Consider the following 14767-nt stretch of genomic DNA (forward strand, 5'->3'; position numbering starts at 1 on the left):
AATACAGTATTATATTCCTGATTATGCAGAAATCCTTCAGTCTGGTGTGTTTCATCTGGAATTATGCTCAACCGTCAAATCCTGCCAAATACCTTCTTAGAGAGAGGGAGGCTGGTACACTTGGGTTGCTCTCTGCAGAGGGAAGAATCCCGACCACAAGGCCAAGTAGCCTGGCCCTGAGCAGATTGCTGGAGTGGATGTGCCCATTTCCCTTTTCACAGTGGAGAGGAGGCACAGCAATGGGTACCTGTGTTCCTTCACCCGTGTGGTCCCAATGTAAGTGCTTATTTAAGAGGAGGATTTTTGTTTGTCCATGGAGTTCCTTCATGGCAGCACTTCCGGAGGAGACTGGACAGAGGCTTTCACCACAGAAGATCTCTTCCAACCCAAGAGATTCTGTGAAGAAGGGAGAGGAGAGAGCGGCTTTCGGAGAGGACTCCTGTGGAAGTAAGAGGAATGACCTGTGAAAAGCACTTGCACTCTCCTCCATTGCCCTTCTCCTCTAACTGTATCACTGTACACCAGGAGTGAGTCATTTTCAGGATAACAGGCTGCATGATGTGTTGTATATTTAATAGTGTATTTAATGTGGCTGCAATTCAGATCACAAACATCCTTTGCAATGGTGCAACTACTGCCTAAAAACATCCTGACGGGCTTAAGGCAAATTCTGTTTCTGAAGGAATCCAGGTTTTAATTACCTTGGAACGCCACATAAAATGTAGGTAATTGTTAATCAGTCATGTCTGAGCCACCATCTGCATGCAATGCTCTCCAGGAGTGTGAGGTTACTGCAGGGGTGCACCTGAAATCTTGCAGGGAATCTTTAATGCCCCAGTTGCAACTCATCCATCAGGTGTTGCTTGCTGGCTCAGAGCCCCTGCAGGCTTCACTGCTCTGTCTGATCATTTTGGTCAAGATCTGTTTTCTTGTTTTCTGCCCCCCAAAATACATGCATCAATCCTCAGCTATATAGAAAGCAACCCCATAACTTTCACACAAATCTCCATGTACTATTAGGCATTATGCTGCTTCTTAGCAACTAATTAATAGTTGAGTGAAAGGGGCTTATAGTGCTACATATTTTGGAGGATAAAAACTCATAAATGATCATTCTGTAAGTAATTGGACAGGAAATTTCTGTTCCAAAATACCTTTTCTAGGGAGTTTTTTTAAACCTGTAATGCCAGTTTCCTGTTCTGCAGTAGATCTGTTACTGCATGTCAGGGATCTCAGCTAATGTGAATGTGGAGATCACAAAACTAGGTTTTTGTAGTCCTTCTTAGAGCTTTCAGAAAATAATTTTCTCACTGTGCTTTTTTTTTCTTTCAAAAGAAGGAGACAGTCAAAGCATCTTCTTGCCAAATGTTACAGCTTCAGAACTTGGTTTTCTTGGCCATAATTCAGCAGTGTTGACTCTGGCCTGGTTTCTGTGTGTTTATATTTGTGGAGTAATAACGTTTGCAGTCAATATTGTACCCAGTGGCTTTTGCACAGAAATACGGTGTCAGAGTAGGAGGTGTAGCTCTGGAGAGCAAACTTCTGCAAGAGTTTCTGTGCCTTTGAGTACCAGAAACAACATCCAGAAAAGCACAGGGAAATAAGGTATTGAGGGAATAGCTCTGCTCTAAATACTGCTCTAAACTTTTAGACAATAACTAACAAATCTCTAACCTTTAGTGCCTTATTGCACAAGTAACTACTGCATTTCAGCATGTGAATAGCTGCTGAGGTAGCAGAGAGTGAGCACTTGCTGCCTCTTCTCATGTGTAATCAAAAGGTACAAATGAGAAGTCGTCTTTCTCATAAACTGGGTCACTGGGTTAATAGAGTTTTGATAACATCCCCTCCTAACCCATGCCATTAATATCTCAGCATCCATCTAGATTTTAATACTGTCATATGCCTATGATATGTGTGTCTGTCATCTGCTTGCTCTGAGGGTTTTCTCCTTTGGTTGAGGAAATACTCTGCAAGATTGAGATCACTGCTGAATGCAGGATGGTGCTCTGACTGGCAACAATTCATCTTCATTTGAACAATAAATATTCCATTTCTCTGGCTGATGAAGGGCTTGATTTAGGATAGTGGCTTGGTGACTATTCCAGGAAGGGTTTGAAAAGGCAATATTCAGCTGAACTTTACAGAAATTCAGTTTTTAAAACCTCGTTGAGCTTTTGAAGTTTCTGAGTGTGGCACCCATTCCTTTTTCTCTTGTGTTTCCTGCTGCCATGGGTTTGACTGAGACACTCTTGTAGGAGTGGTGTTTGCAGTGCTTTCTTCCCAGGTCTGACTGTGATTCATCAGAAAATTCTAGGGTTTAGGGCAAGGAGGAATAGGGGAAGCACACACTGAACTGTCTTTGCTGTTCTGTCAGAGACATGAATCCTCTCTCTAGACAGGTAAAGGAACTTAGTTCAAGGGACTTAAGATGAACCGTTCTGTAGGCAAGCTTGTCTTTCTCCTTGGCCATCCTAGAGAAACCCCAGGGGAAGCTGTTATGAACAGCTTATACAGGTGGGGATGAATCCCTTCCCTAGCACCTTCCTGAAAGGTGCTACTCCTGTTCTGAACAGCACTGCTGAGACTTTATGATGTATAACATTAGCTTGACTTTCCTATTGAGTTAGACACTGAATATTTCATCCTTCTCCTCATACCTTTTGGGCCCAGGTGCTCTGGTGCTTTTCTGAGCTACATTCTGGGCAGGGTGGGTTGGCACACTGTTACTCCTAATGGTATGGCCTTCCCTGATCTGATAATGGCAATATGAAAAATTGCTTTGCCAACAGGTGTGTTACCCCTTTTGGACTGCTAGTGAGGATCTTGAGAGGAAGTGCCAGATGCTTGGTTTTCTGAGCGGCAAAGGTGCTGATTTCATGTGGAGAAGGACTCAGTCCTCCTTGCTCTGCAGCAGCAAGAGCTGAATGGCCACAATCTCACATTGTTCTCTTCAGATGTCTTTGAACATGCTTTTCCTCCTCCCCTCTTTCTGAAAAATAGAGTTCACTCTACCTTTGCTATTAGGGATCCTCCTCTCCCTCCTTAAGTTCATTGTTCCCAGAGAGATCACACAATCAATGCAACCCCTTTTTCTCAAGTAGTGCAAATCCCATCTACTCCCGGTAGTCAATATTACCAACCAGCTTTACTTGCAAGGTGTGAGAGCAATAGGTTGTAGTTGCCTCCGTAGTTAGCAAAATTCTCTCTGTTTAAATGGAAGCCAGTTGTTCCCTCCACCATCTCCTTTACATCTCCCACCCTAGAATTTAGCAGCCAGGTCCCATCCACCCTGGGGTTTGTGGGATCATGCTCTGACTTCTGCGGGATCACGTCTTTTCTGTCCATATCCAAATATCACTGACTACCAGTTACAAAAGGAAAATGGTAAATTCATCTGTTAGTTGCTCTCTCTCTCCTGCAAGATTTACTTCCACCAGGGATTTTTATAGGCCAATGCTGTGTCTTTCCTGATGGGGGTGTGTGGTGGAGGAAATTTATTGTTCCCTTCCTAATAGATAGCTGTAATTTCATTTCGGAACAACCACTTTATGTGCGAGAAAGCGATTCCATTATGCCACTGCACAGCATTGGGAGCATCTGTGGCAGTGAGGCATTTGGATTAAAGAGAGTAAAGGCTGCACATCTGCTGCCCTCCATCCCTATTCACAGAACAAAGTGTTAATCCTAAAGAAAAGAGAGCAATTAGCTTGTAAACCCTTCCTGAACCCACTGGAAGATTAGCCATTTTCAATTAAAGCTTTTCAGCTGGAAAGATAATGGGCTAAAATTTCCAGCTTTTAAAAAATACTATTATTGACCATGAGGTTTTATTTCTGTCAATTTACATCCTTTGTAATTAGCTACCCTGGGATAATTAGGACTGTCTCACGCCATACCCTGTTCCCCACTCTCTCCCCTTAGAATGCAAATGGCAAACTGACTTTGTGGTCTGCCTCCTGACCTGTTGCAACTAGCACAGATCCACTGTTGTTGTCTGGAGCCATGCTGGTGATGAACCCTAAGGAGTGTTTTATAGATTCCTGTAACACACACAAGCAAAAGGATAAACCTTTACACACTGCTATGAACGTGCCGTAACTGTTCCCAGGGAGCCAACTGGGAGCAGGAAGGCTGATCCCATCTTGCAAACCTGCAGGAACAAGCAATTTGCAGTCCCTTGGGGAGCTCTGCATATTGCAAAGCCAAAATATTTCATAAATCACTGGTCCTAGCACTTGGAGGTTACCTGCAGCTGTGTGTGGCTCTGCTTTGTCCCATCTTGGGAGGTATATTTGACAACCTGGAGCAGGAGCCAAACCAGCAGATGGAAACACCTCTCTGCAGAACGTGCGACTCTGTCCGAAGGCATCTGCGTGTTTGAGCACTTCTGAGCGGCACTTCACTCCTCAGGCATCTGTGTAGAGCTGGGAACCTTCCCAAGGCGGCCAGGGAGCCTGACCTGCTTTCACCTTGCACTGAAACCTTGCATGCTATTGCGCTGCAGTGTCTTTTGGGTCATCTCTGCCTGCTTTCTGTGATCTCTGCCCCCTGTGCTGCTGCTGCTGCTGCAGAGTGTGGCACTGGCAGTGCTCAGCATGGTCTCTGCTGCTGACCCAGCGTCAGGTTGATGCTGGGGCTGGAGCCTCATCCAGCACTGTGCCCCACTCGGCTGGGTATCCCTGGTTGCACCACTTTGTGCCCCACGTTACCACCAGTTAACGTCACATGCTGTGTTTCAGGGGACTTGTGGCTCTGGTCACTACCTGTAACTCTGAAACACAATAGTACCTGTGCTGCTGTTAGTGGCTGTGCCACAACAAGACAAAGAGAAGAAGGTCTGATCTTTCAGGGAACTGCTTGGCTATGCAGGCTGAAGTTCCTCACATGGAAACGTAAGGTACCTCCACAGCCAAGGACTTATGAATGAGGTAAGCTCAATGAGATATCTGAATGCAAAACCATCTGGAGCTCTGATTCCTGGGCACAAAGTGGGCTGTTCTTTTTCTGAGTCACCAATATTATTGGTATTGCTCCTAGTTCTTGGCTGTCTCCCATGCAAACATTGGCCAGGTCCCACCTAGCTTTGCCTTGTCTCTTCTAGAAGAGTCGCACAGTGTAGATACTGCATGGTAGCACGTTAGAGCATATATTAAAGCCATTAAAGCTTTTTTTGTTTAAGGAATATGGCTGGTGCTCTTGGGATTTCACTGGCCTTATCATGCAACCAATACATTGTCTTTTGCAGTCAGCACTTTTCCTGGTATTTCTTTGTTGAAGTGCGTATGAAAATATGCCGTGGAAAATATTTTACATCTGAGCTAGTTAATACAGCACCTTGGAGAGAAGGTGTCTGATGCAACAGAGTACAAATGAAGCCTCATTAAGCAGGAATTCAGTGATTCTACTGAATGCCCCAGCAATTAAATTTCATCTCGTTTCATATGCAGGTCAGGATAGTTTGTGAAAGAGAATAGAGGAACCAGAGCACTGTGGCTCTGTACTATGCAAATTAGTGTTAACATGGCATTTCATTTATTGTTAATGCATTGTTACACTGCTACTCATTGAAAAGAAACTGTGTGACAACTGGTAAGACCGATGACCCACTTGCTTATTTTTCCATCTGTGTTGGCAGCATTGCCTCTGAAGAGACCAGCGCCAAGATAAATCCTTTGAGGGGAAGATGCAGAGGTTTTTCTTCCCACAGACAGGAGTAGAGTTGGATGCTGACTAAGACCTGTCCTTCAGGCTGCATAGGCTGTGTAGCATTGCCTCTCTCTCTCTTTTGGAGTAAGATGTGGCATGGCCACATCCCTGTTACTAGAAGGGCCTTTTGTTTGGGCTCAAGCACGGGGTCCTTTTACATCAAGAGGAAGAAGCCTTCAGTTCCTACTATTGCAAAGACCTGAGCTCCTCTGACATGTAACACAGGGAATCCAGGGATGCTGACATGCTTTGCAGCCCCATCCACATGCTCACACCTCTGCTCCTGTGGGGCAGCTCCCTGCTCTCCTTTGGGTTGGTTGAGCTCTGGGTTTATGTCCTGTTCTTGAAGGGCTGCAGTGCTAGTTTCCCATTTTCTCCCTATATTCAAAGGTTCATAACAGGGTATGTTTTCTCTCATCTGTATTTTGATTAATGTGCTCTATGTGATGGAGCTTGCTTTACCCTAATCACCTATCCACTGGGGGAAGGAGGGTGGATACTGGCCAGCTGCTAACACGTACCCATCACCGTTTTCATTCTTGGTGCAATTAATAAAATATAAGGAAGAAACAGCATTTCTGTTGAAGAGGAGAGACCATGAACAGGCCCTTCCAGGGCAGCCACTAGTGCACATATTGAAGTGCCAACTGCAGCTGCCATGCCCTCACTATAAATTGGAGTGGTTTAATGACCTTAAAACTAGAAACCAGTCCCCCACTGAAGAACTTGAACACTTGCTTTCCCTGCAGTTTTTTAGCTGTTAACAACTTGCTGTTGTTCCAGTGCATTGATCACTAAAAACTGGGAAGATGGAAGCTATTAGGCATTTTGTTTCCCCCAGCACATGGCATTGCTCTTGTTTTCCATTTCTGCATGGTTCCTCCAATCATACACATGCTTGAGGACTTTCCTAGTGTCCTAAATCTGTGTGATACGAGCTAGCTAATTGCTGTGTAAGAATTGAAGTGAGTAAGAAGTAAAACCAATTAGGAGCATCCTCAAGGAGGGGAAAGTGTTTATTTTGTACAATACAGCCAAAGAAGTAATGTAAATGGGGGAAATATGCTCTGTCTAGCTGAAAGCATTGAACCTGCTTTCAGATCCTCTGCAGGCAACTTTCAGAGCTCTGCTCCTTTTGGACCAGGTCATAAACTCCCACCTTGCCCTGGCATGGCTAGTGTTTGTTGGCGGATAATTAACCTCCTGCTGCATTGCTTATTGCTGTGTCTTGTCAAGCTCATCTCCATTTGGCTTAAAAAATCATCAGAAAGCTGAGATTCACTTTTGTTGGGATGACCTCTGCTAACAAGGTCCCTGAATGAGCTCTTTTGTATCATTAGAGCTGGCTGGGGAATAAAGGATCTTGTACTTTGCTGCAGCCTAGTTGTCTTCCACAGTTTCTCTTATCAGCACTGGAGTCCCCAACCCTGTAGTTTCCTACTCTGATTACCCAGAAAAATGTGCAGGAACCATTTTATTGTGCTCTGGTGATGGAGGGAATGGATAGGTGTTTTGGAAATACCTCTAGCTGCACTCTCTGTCTCGGTGCGCTGCATGTGTGCGTGCAGCAAGGGCTCTAATTGCCTAGTGGATGGGTCAATTTGTCTTTCAGTGTTCATTACCCGTGATAAATTAATGTTTGGGACTGGTTGGTGGAATTTGCACTTAAAGGAAAGAACAATCATGGGCTTCTTCCTCTGCCTCCATTATTAAACTGTTTAAATGCCCTTTTCTTTAAAGATTTTTTTTAATCCATTCTCTATTTCCCATTAAAATATATTGATAACACAGTGTGTTGCATTTTGGATTTGTATGTGAAAAACAGGGCATCTGCTTAGACCAGAGATGAGCCTTGCTGCAGGCCTGAGGCTGACATGCAGTTGTCTCGGGTTTCTAAATAAGCGCAACTGTGTAAAATTGGAGCAGATGAAATGGATCAAATGTGCAGTCAGTGGATAGCTGGGTAATCAGCATTAAAGTATCTTACATCAAAAAAGTGGTGGGTCTTCCTCTTGTCCCTCCTTCTCCCTGTCTGTTGCAACCAAAAATCAGCCAAGGAAGGGGGTAGGATCTCCAAACTTCTTGATTTTGTGCAGAGATGGTTAGAGTTCCCAGTAAAAACTGTTTTCCCCAGTAAGCCATTTGAAAGCACTGGGTCTGCTGTGCCAGCAATAAGCCTTGACAAGGGGGTATGATCAGAAAGAGGAGTCCCCAGCCTCAGGCAGACCCTGACGTGCAGGAGTGTATTATTAAATAGAAGAATTAGGATGGGAAGAAAGAGACCGCAACGTAAAATCTTAATTTAACATCTGAATTTAAAAGAAGTAGAAAGAATCTGTGTCAGTCTCTGCTGAACCTCCTCTGACCCAAAGCAATTTTTGTTGCTATTAATATCATTTTATATGCGGTTAGAACTTCAGCGTTTCTCTGCGTGCTCTAAGTACGTGTGGTTGGGTGTTTTTCCTCATAGTTTTCCTGTGGCTGACTGTTCATTATGTTCATTCAGCTGTCTTCAGAGAGTCTCCTGAGACCTCCTAATGTGGAGTGATGTAAGATTCCCTCTATGTTCTCCAGAGCTCAGAGCATGTTCAGCACTAAATGGTCCATTTCAGGATCTTGCTCGAGTGCTCCACAGTGCTGTGACTTCTGACAAGGATGCTTTTGGATGTGGTTAAGTAAGTAATGGTTTAAATTGGAGGAACAAATACCCACCAAGCATTTGGCTAAATGATGGATATTTGAAATAGCCTGTGATCTTTCCTCTCCAACTCTCCCCGTCTGTTGTTTCCAAAATAGTGCATTCTGTGAATGTAATTCCAACCAGTTTAGGCCATGTAAAGTTTGCACTGTCACTCCCACTGAGTTCTGGGAGGATTTGTAAATTAGCTCTGAGGAGAGATGTATAAGGTTCAAGAACAGGACAGTGTGTGTGGGGTACAAGAAATGCTAAGCCAAGTGCTAGTGTGTGTAAGGGCAGGTACTCCTTACTTACAACAAATCAATTTTACTCAAAGGTCAGCCTGTTTCTGACAAAAGTGAATGCTCATTTATCTAGACTGGTGGCCTGTTGACTGGCATTACCACTTCAGTTGTATAGACAAGAACCAGGAGTCTGCATGGATGGATGCTTCCAGTAGGGACTACCCAGAAACTCTGTATCCACGGACTGGCCTCATCCTGTGCTCTCTTTCCACTCAGCATTGTATACTGAAGGGGGGATCCAAGATGGCATTCCCTTCTGTCCTCCTGAGATGGTAATAGGAGATCAGAATATGCCAAGAAAGCAGAACTGATTTTTTTTTCCTGTGACAAGACTACTTAATATCCCACCTCCCCCAAATTAACTTCTTTTCCCAAGGGACACAGTCTGTGGGTAAACCCCAGACATTCTTAGGTGAGGCTTGTAGATAGTTGATACTGCCAGAGAATTTTTGGATAGCTGCTAATTCTGAACACACAAGCTTAAAGTTTGTGTTGAGAAGGTACAATACAATGCACAGACTATTCATGAAAAATCAAACCTCTACATACTGTTCCTTTAGTTTTCCCCTTAGTTTAGGTTGATGCCTCATGCTCTTTTATGATACCTACACATATTTTGATGCCAAAATGTACGTTTTTGGGTTGCCTTATTTTGTTGAGGAGTATGTGGTGCATCCTTTCCCTTCCCCATTAGAAGCTCAAGCTGTTCACTTCAACTGGTTTTAATACAGCCCCACCTGAAACATGGAGAAAGTGTTGTGTTTGTGGATCTTGGCCAGAAACTGTAAACATCTTTATCCTTTCCAGGCTCCCAGTGTGCTGGTGTCTTGCCAGTCAGCACAAAAACTGCCACCAGCAATTCTGGACATGAAATGCCCAAATGCTTCTTCATTTCTCTATCAGAGGAATGGGGCAGGTCCATCCAGTTCTTATCCACAAAAAAGCGCAGCTTCAACTACATGGTAGAGCTGTCCTTTCATGCACTTTCTTAATGCAGCAGATATTCTGGGAAGAATTCTATTGTAAACACAAACAATTGTTTTTAGCATTTCTTTAAAACATCTTATTGGAGACATCCATTTCATGGCATCCAAAGCAATGCATTATTCTCAAATTAGCATCTTCTAATTGTGGTGCAACTGGTGATGTTTTTTTCCTTTAAGATGGAATTTCTCTGCAGCAAAAGCATTAATAGCTGTATGAAAAGATTTCTAATTATAAATTTTGCCTCAATTACTAATTAAGTCTATTGTCAGACTGAACAACTTCTTAAAAACAAATTATGGACCAAAATATCTCTTTTGTAAGTAGCTTTTTATTATTTAGTAATTTTATTGCTTTTGTATAAGTTGTCTGCACATGAAACAGCTGAGTTTGAACCACAAAGAGATGCTGCTGCATTTCAATCTAAGCAAGAACTCTGGTATTAGGCTGAAACCCAGTTCTCCTTCTCCACATAGTTAGGGTCCCTAGATCTGTAAAAATTGGTATATTCAGATGTGTTCAGGTCCATTTGATTTATCCTTATTTGTTTTCTAAGGAAACAAGCCTTAACCTTATTGCCCTCGATGAACTTCCTTCTAAATTTGCAACATCTTGGCCCCTTTCAGACAAATCTAGTAGCAGCCCCAAACATGACTGAACCCTCATACAAAAGTGTAGATGACTTTTGTACTTTGAACTATGCTTGTCTTGCTCTTTCTTCACCATTTGTAGGTATAATCTTGCTGTTAGAGATGACACCCGTTCCCAAGGGAATAGAGTGACGATGGAGAGCATTGACATGGGTGGTTGGTGCTGTTTCTGTCTCACAGCTTCACTGAAAAGGGGACCGGCATGGTGCTGGAGGCAGGATCCAGCCCCACGTCCCCTGTGCACACACTGCCTCACAGCCAGGGCAGTGGCATCCTCTTGCATGCTCTGTATCTTCAACATGAATCAGCCTGCTTTGTTTTCTATTTTAGTAGCAAAGGTTTATTATTTTTAATAGCAATGGTTTATTACAACCATTTCATACTAGGCCGATGCCCTATCCCCACCCACAGTCCAGGACCAGCATGTTTGGACTGAGCCATTCAGCATCCTGTCCTGCAGGGCCAGACTCCCCGTGACCAAATGGTAGCGCAGGAGTTGTACACCTTTTGCCCATGCTGGTTCCCCTGCGCTTCCTAAGAAAGGGTTAAACCGAGTTTTCAGGAAACGCTGTAGGCAGGACAGAGGACTGCAGCCTCATACTGCCTTACTAGCACTGTGTGTGTTTGGGAGGCAGGGTAATGCTTTGACAGCAGCTTGACATTGCCTTGAAAGGTGCTGGAGGCTCTGCAAGCACTTGCCAAGAGGGGGTGGGGGAGAGGAAAGTGTGTCAGGCAATACTGCAGTCGCAGCCTCTTCTTGCGCTCAGCCCCGTTGCTGCTTCTGCTGCTGCTGCTGCTGCTGCTGCCGCTGCAACTCGAGGGTCGGAGCGCGGCTCCGCTGCCGCCCAAGTTGTGCCGCTGGCGCGGGGACAGCGGTGCCTCCGCCGCAGCACCGCCCGCCTGCCTCCCATTTATGCTTTTTTTTTTTTTTTATTTCCCCACCACCCCCTCGCCTGAAATACCCATGAAAGCCACCGAAGGGGTCGGGCAGGAAGGGGCCAGCACATCTCCATGGGATGATGCCTGCTCACCACCGGTGGAATACCGCCGGGAATGAAGTGCGCGCTCGACATTTGCTGCATCTGCCGGAGCGTCAGGGTTCAGCGGCTACCTTCCTTTTAACCAGCTGTTCCGGTTAATCACTGCGCTTCCAACTTTTGCTTTGCAATGCCTGATGGCCAGTGGAGCCGAGAGAACTAGCACGACAATTTTAGGACCAGATTAAAAAAACCCCTAAATCCATACCCTTCATTTTCCTGTTTCTGCACAGGGCTGGCGAGTCACACATTAAATATCCGTGTAAAGACCTTTCTCTATAAAGGATTGCCTCATTTTTGAGTCCTCGGAAACTGGAGTGCCCAGGACGATTTTAGTCTGGTCTTGCTGCCGTGGAGTGAGGGAGCAGCGTGTGTGCTGCAGCCGCACTCGGCGGCGGAGGCAGCCCGAGAGTCAGCCCGGGCTGGCTGGGAAAGGATTCCAGCGCGGGCAGGGAGAGAGAACGGAACGGCTGTTAGAATTAGTTGAATGATTTGATAGATAACAGCAGACATGCTTTGTGGACTGAAAAAGGATTTGCAGTCAGACTTTGGTGAGTGAGCCTGCCTGTATCCCCCCCCCCCGCCCCCTTCTCCAGTAGTTTACTTTTGTTTTATCTGATTTCCTTTAACCCCCTTAATAACGTTAACAGTTTTATGTGCTACTTTGAAACTGTTTTGCAAATCCAAACCATCTCATACGAACTTAATTGCTTTGATTTGAAAAATATATTTCTGCTTCTCTGTAAAGAATTTCTCTCTGTGACCACTGGAGAGTACCCTTCAGGCTGCCTTCTCCTTCTCCAGCTGGAAGATTGGCAGACACAGCGGCCGTTCTTAAGGCACCTCAGATACTGCGGAGCCTTTACAGCCGTTTTGGCTTTTTGGAAAAAAAAAATCCAAATGTAGCTCTTCTGTTTTCCAAGATCAGTGTGTGAATGGGCTGGGCATTCTGCAAAGGTGAATAGGGGCCTGGGGAACAAGACGGGCAGTAAGGGACTCTGCTGAACGTGGTGGGATCACTGCCATCACCCCACCTCCAGTGTAATCCAGTATTACCTTGTCTAATAAATATTTCAGCTCCTGCTAGAAATCTGCCATTTCCATTAGCCACTAACCCCTGTTTAGATACCTTGGGTGAGTAATTCACTATCACTCTGGAGTATAAAAAATCTATTTAATTTCTGCGAAAGAGTGAGTAGATGAATGTAGAAGGGCACCTTTACAAAGGGCACAGACATCAAATCCTGGCCCCAGTCTTTTCAGGGTGGACAGGCTCTGATATTTGTAACTGGGTGCAATATTCAGGTACTTTGTTGAATGCTGTAGCTCTGCTTGTTGCAGCTGAATGTGCTGCATGGAGCTTGCTCCTCTGCTCTGATGCAAGCAAGCATTTCCTCTCTGAAAGCAAAGACATTGGAGTTGGAAGTAGAGAGGTATTTTATGGTTTCTGAATAATTTTACACTGCCTGAAGTGATGTAGTGAGACTGACTTGGCCACAAGATGCCCTAAAGCATGAACCTAACTTTAGAAAATTGTTTTCCCTCCTTAAATCTGAGGGGTAAAATGAACCAGGTGTAGAGCAGCTTAACCTGGCTGTATTGCCTCATCCCATGGATGGTGACTAGATGCAACATCCACCTACTGCACCAGCACAGCAAGGAGTGTTTTGGGGGCTGGGGCTTATTTTGAAGCTGCCTGAGACACAGCAATGAGTCCTAGTAGGCAGAGGGAGTTGGGCGTGTGATTTAACAGGGCAGGAATGCAGCCGTTCCATGAAAAGATCAAAAGACAACTTGGCAGGAACTCCCTTTGCTCTTGGGGCTGAGCCATAAGCTGGGCCCCTGGCTCAGAGGTGGTTGACACTGACTGTCCTGGAGGGGTCTCCTGGATGCCACCAGCCCCGACAGGGTTGTTCATGCAGTTCTTCACCATGTAACCAGAGACATCTGGTGCTACCAGGTTGCTGTGCAGGTGTAAGTGGCAATGTTTTCTGGGTGTTGGGTGATCAAATGAGAAATATTCCTGATGTCAGCTCCAAACCTTTCTAGAGAACCCTGTGTCAGTACTGTGCCATGTACAAGGGAATGGTGCAGTCACTGAGCGGGTAAGGAAGCCTTCTTCGCCCTGGTGTCAGTCCCTCACAGCTTGTGCCTGGTGGTGCTCCTGAGGACCAAGCCCTTGATTTCGTCACCCAGGAGGTACTGTCCTTCTCAGCACCCCACAGGTGAGGCCATCCTTTGCATCACCCACAGAGGGAAGACAGAGGAGCGAGCAGCCATCTCGTTCTGTGTCCGCCATCCCTGTTCTTTGTTATTTTAGTACGTGGAAAAGAGCTTTGAGAGAGATTGATTACAATGCATTGGGTTTGGCTTTGCTGACACTTTGAGGGAGCTCTCTTTTGGTCACTTAGCTGACTTGGTAACCCGGCTTTTTCATGAGTCTTACCTCTTCATCTGGAAGTCATCTAGAATGGAAGCAATAAAGTAAATTGGTATCTTATCACTCCTTTCAGCATTGTAAATGTGATAGGCAAAATTAGATGGATTGCTTAAAGGAGCTTCCAAACGTTCCAGAAGTGCTTTCGGGCCCACCGCTATTAGAGTCTTAGTGGTTTCTTTTTTCTCCTTCAGCCACTCTCAAAAGTTTTTTGATGGATCAATTTAATAATACAGAGCTTTTGTCTGTCCTTCAGAAGAAAGGGTAAGAAAATGCAAACTAGTGGTGATGTTTTATGGCAGATGGGGGAAGTGTTTATCTTCTGGTTAGAGCAAGCTTGTATGTGGCTCCAGTGACAGAGATGATAGTGTGTTTCCAGAAGAGCCTTTCTAATCTTGCCATTGGAGAACTTCCCTGAAATGCTTTATGGCCTTTCTGAAGTCCAGGAACACCATCTATGTTTTACTCTAGCAAACTTCATGTTTGGTTATTCCTTACTGCAGGATCACTGCAGGAGTGGGCAGAATGACAGAGCTCATTGAATCTCGTTTGTGCTGCTCCAAGTGACCAGCTGAGGATCCTGTTGCAAACCAGCCCAAGTTAAATGGTTAATTGAGGACAGCACAGGCAACTTTAGAAAACCCTCTGACTTTCAGATGTATGCATTTGGGTGACTTCACTGTTTTTATTTTTTAAAATGCATTTTGTATAGAAGGCAAAGGAAAAATAAAGGTAGGAGATGAGGATGTTCAGTGCTTTGCTTTTCTGTTTGGTTTGTTGTTTAGTTTTAGGTGTGGGGTTTTCTGTTGTCATTAGAAGCCATTCTTCTAGGGTGAGATGGACTCTATGCAGACCAAGGAAAGCAGTGTGAATTTCCTGTTCCTTCTTCCAGGCCAGCAAACTGCAGCCTTTATTTGCAGGGTGGAAATGGCCAGGAAAAGAGACTTGTTGGTAGATCTCTGCCCCTT

General features: G+C 44.8%; 1 protein-coding gene across 2 annotated transcripts in view; it reads left to right on the top strand.

Annotated features, from left to right (window-relative positions):
* The window catches only part of GRIP2 (glutamate receptor interacting protein 2), a 252171-nt gene that overhangs the window by 158635 nt on the left and 78769 nt on the right, over positions 1 to 14767 (top strand). The window contains exon 1 of one of the 2 annotated variants that reach the window (XM_071550450.1): positions 11063 to 11913. The exons of the other annotated variant lie outside the window; for it this stretch is intronic. Within the exon in view, the coding sequence (XP_071406551.1) occupies positions 11874 to 11913 (40 nt within the window). The 5' untranslated portion in view covers positions 11063 to 11873. Of the gene's footprint in view, positions 1 to 11062; positions 11914 to 14767 lie in introns of those variants that run through there. 2 annotated transcript variants of the gene reach the window in all.

This window comes from Pithys albifrons, chromosome 3 (genome assembly GCF_047495875.1).
Source record: "Pithys albifrons albifrons isolate INPA30051 chromosome 3, PitAlb_v1, whole genome shotgun sequence".
NCBI lineage: Eukaryota > Metazoa > Chordata > Aves > Passeriformes > Thamnophilidae > Pithys > Pithys albifrons.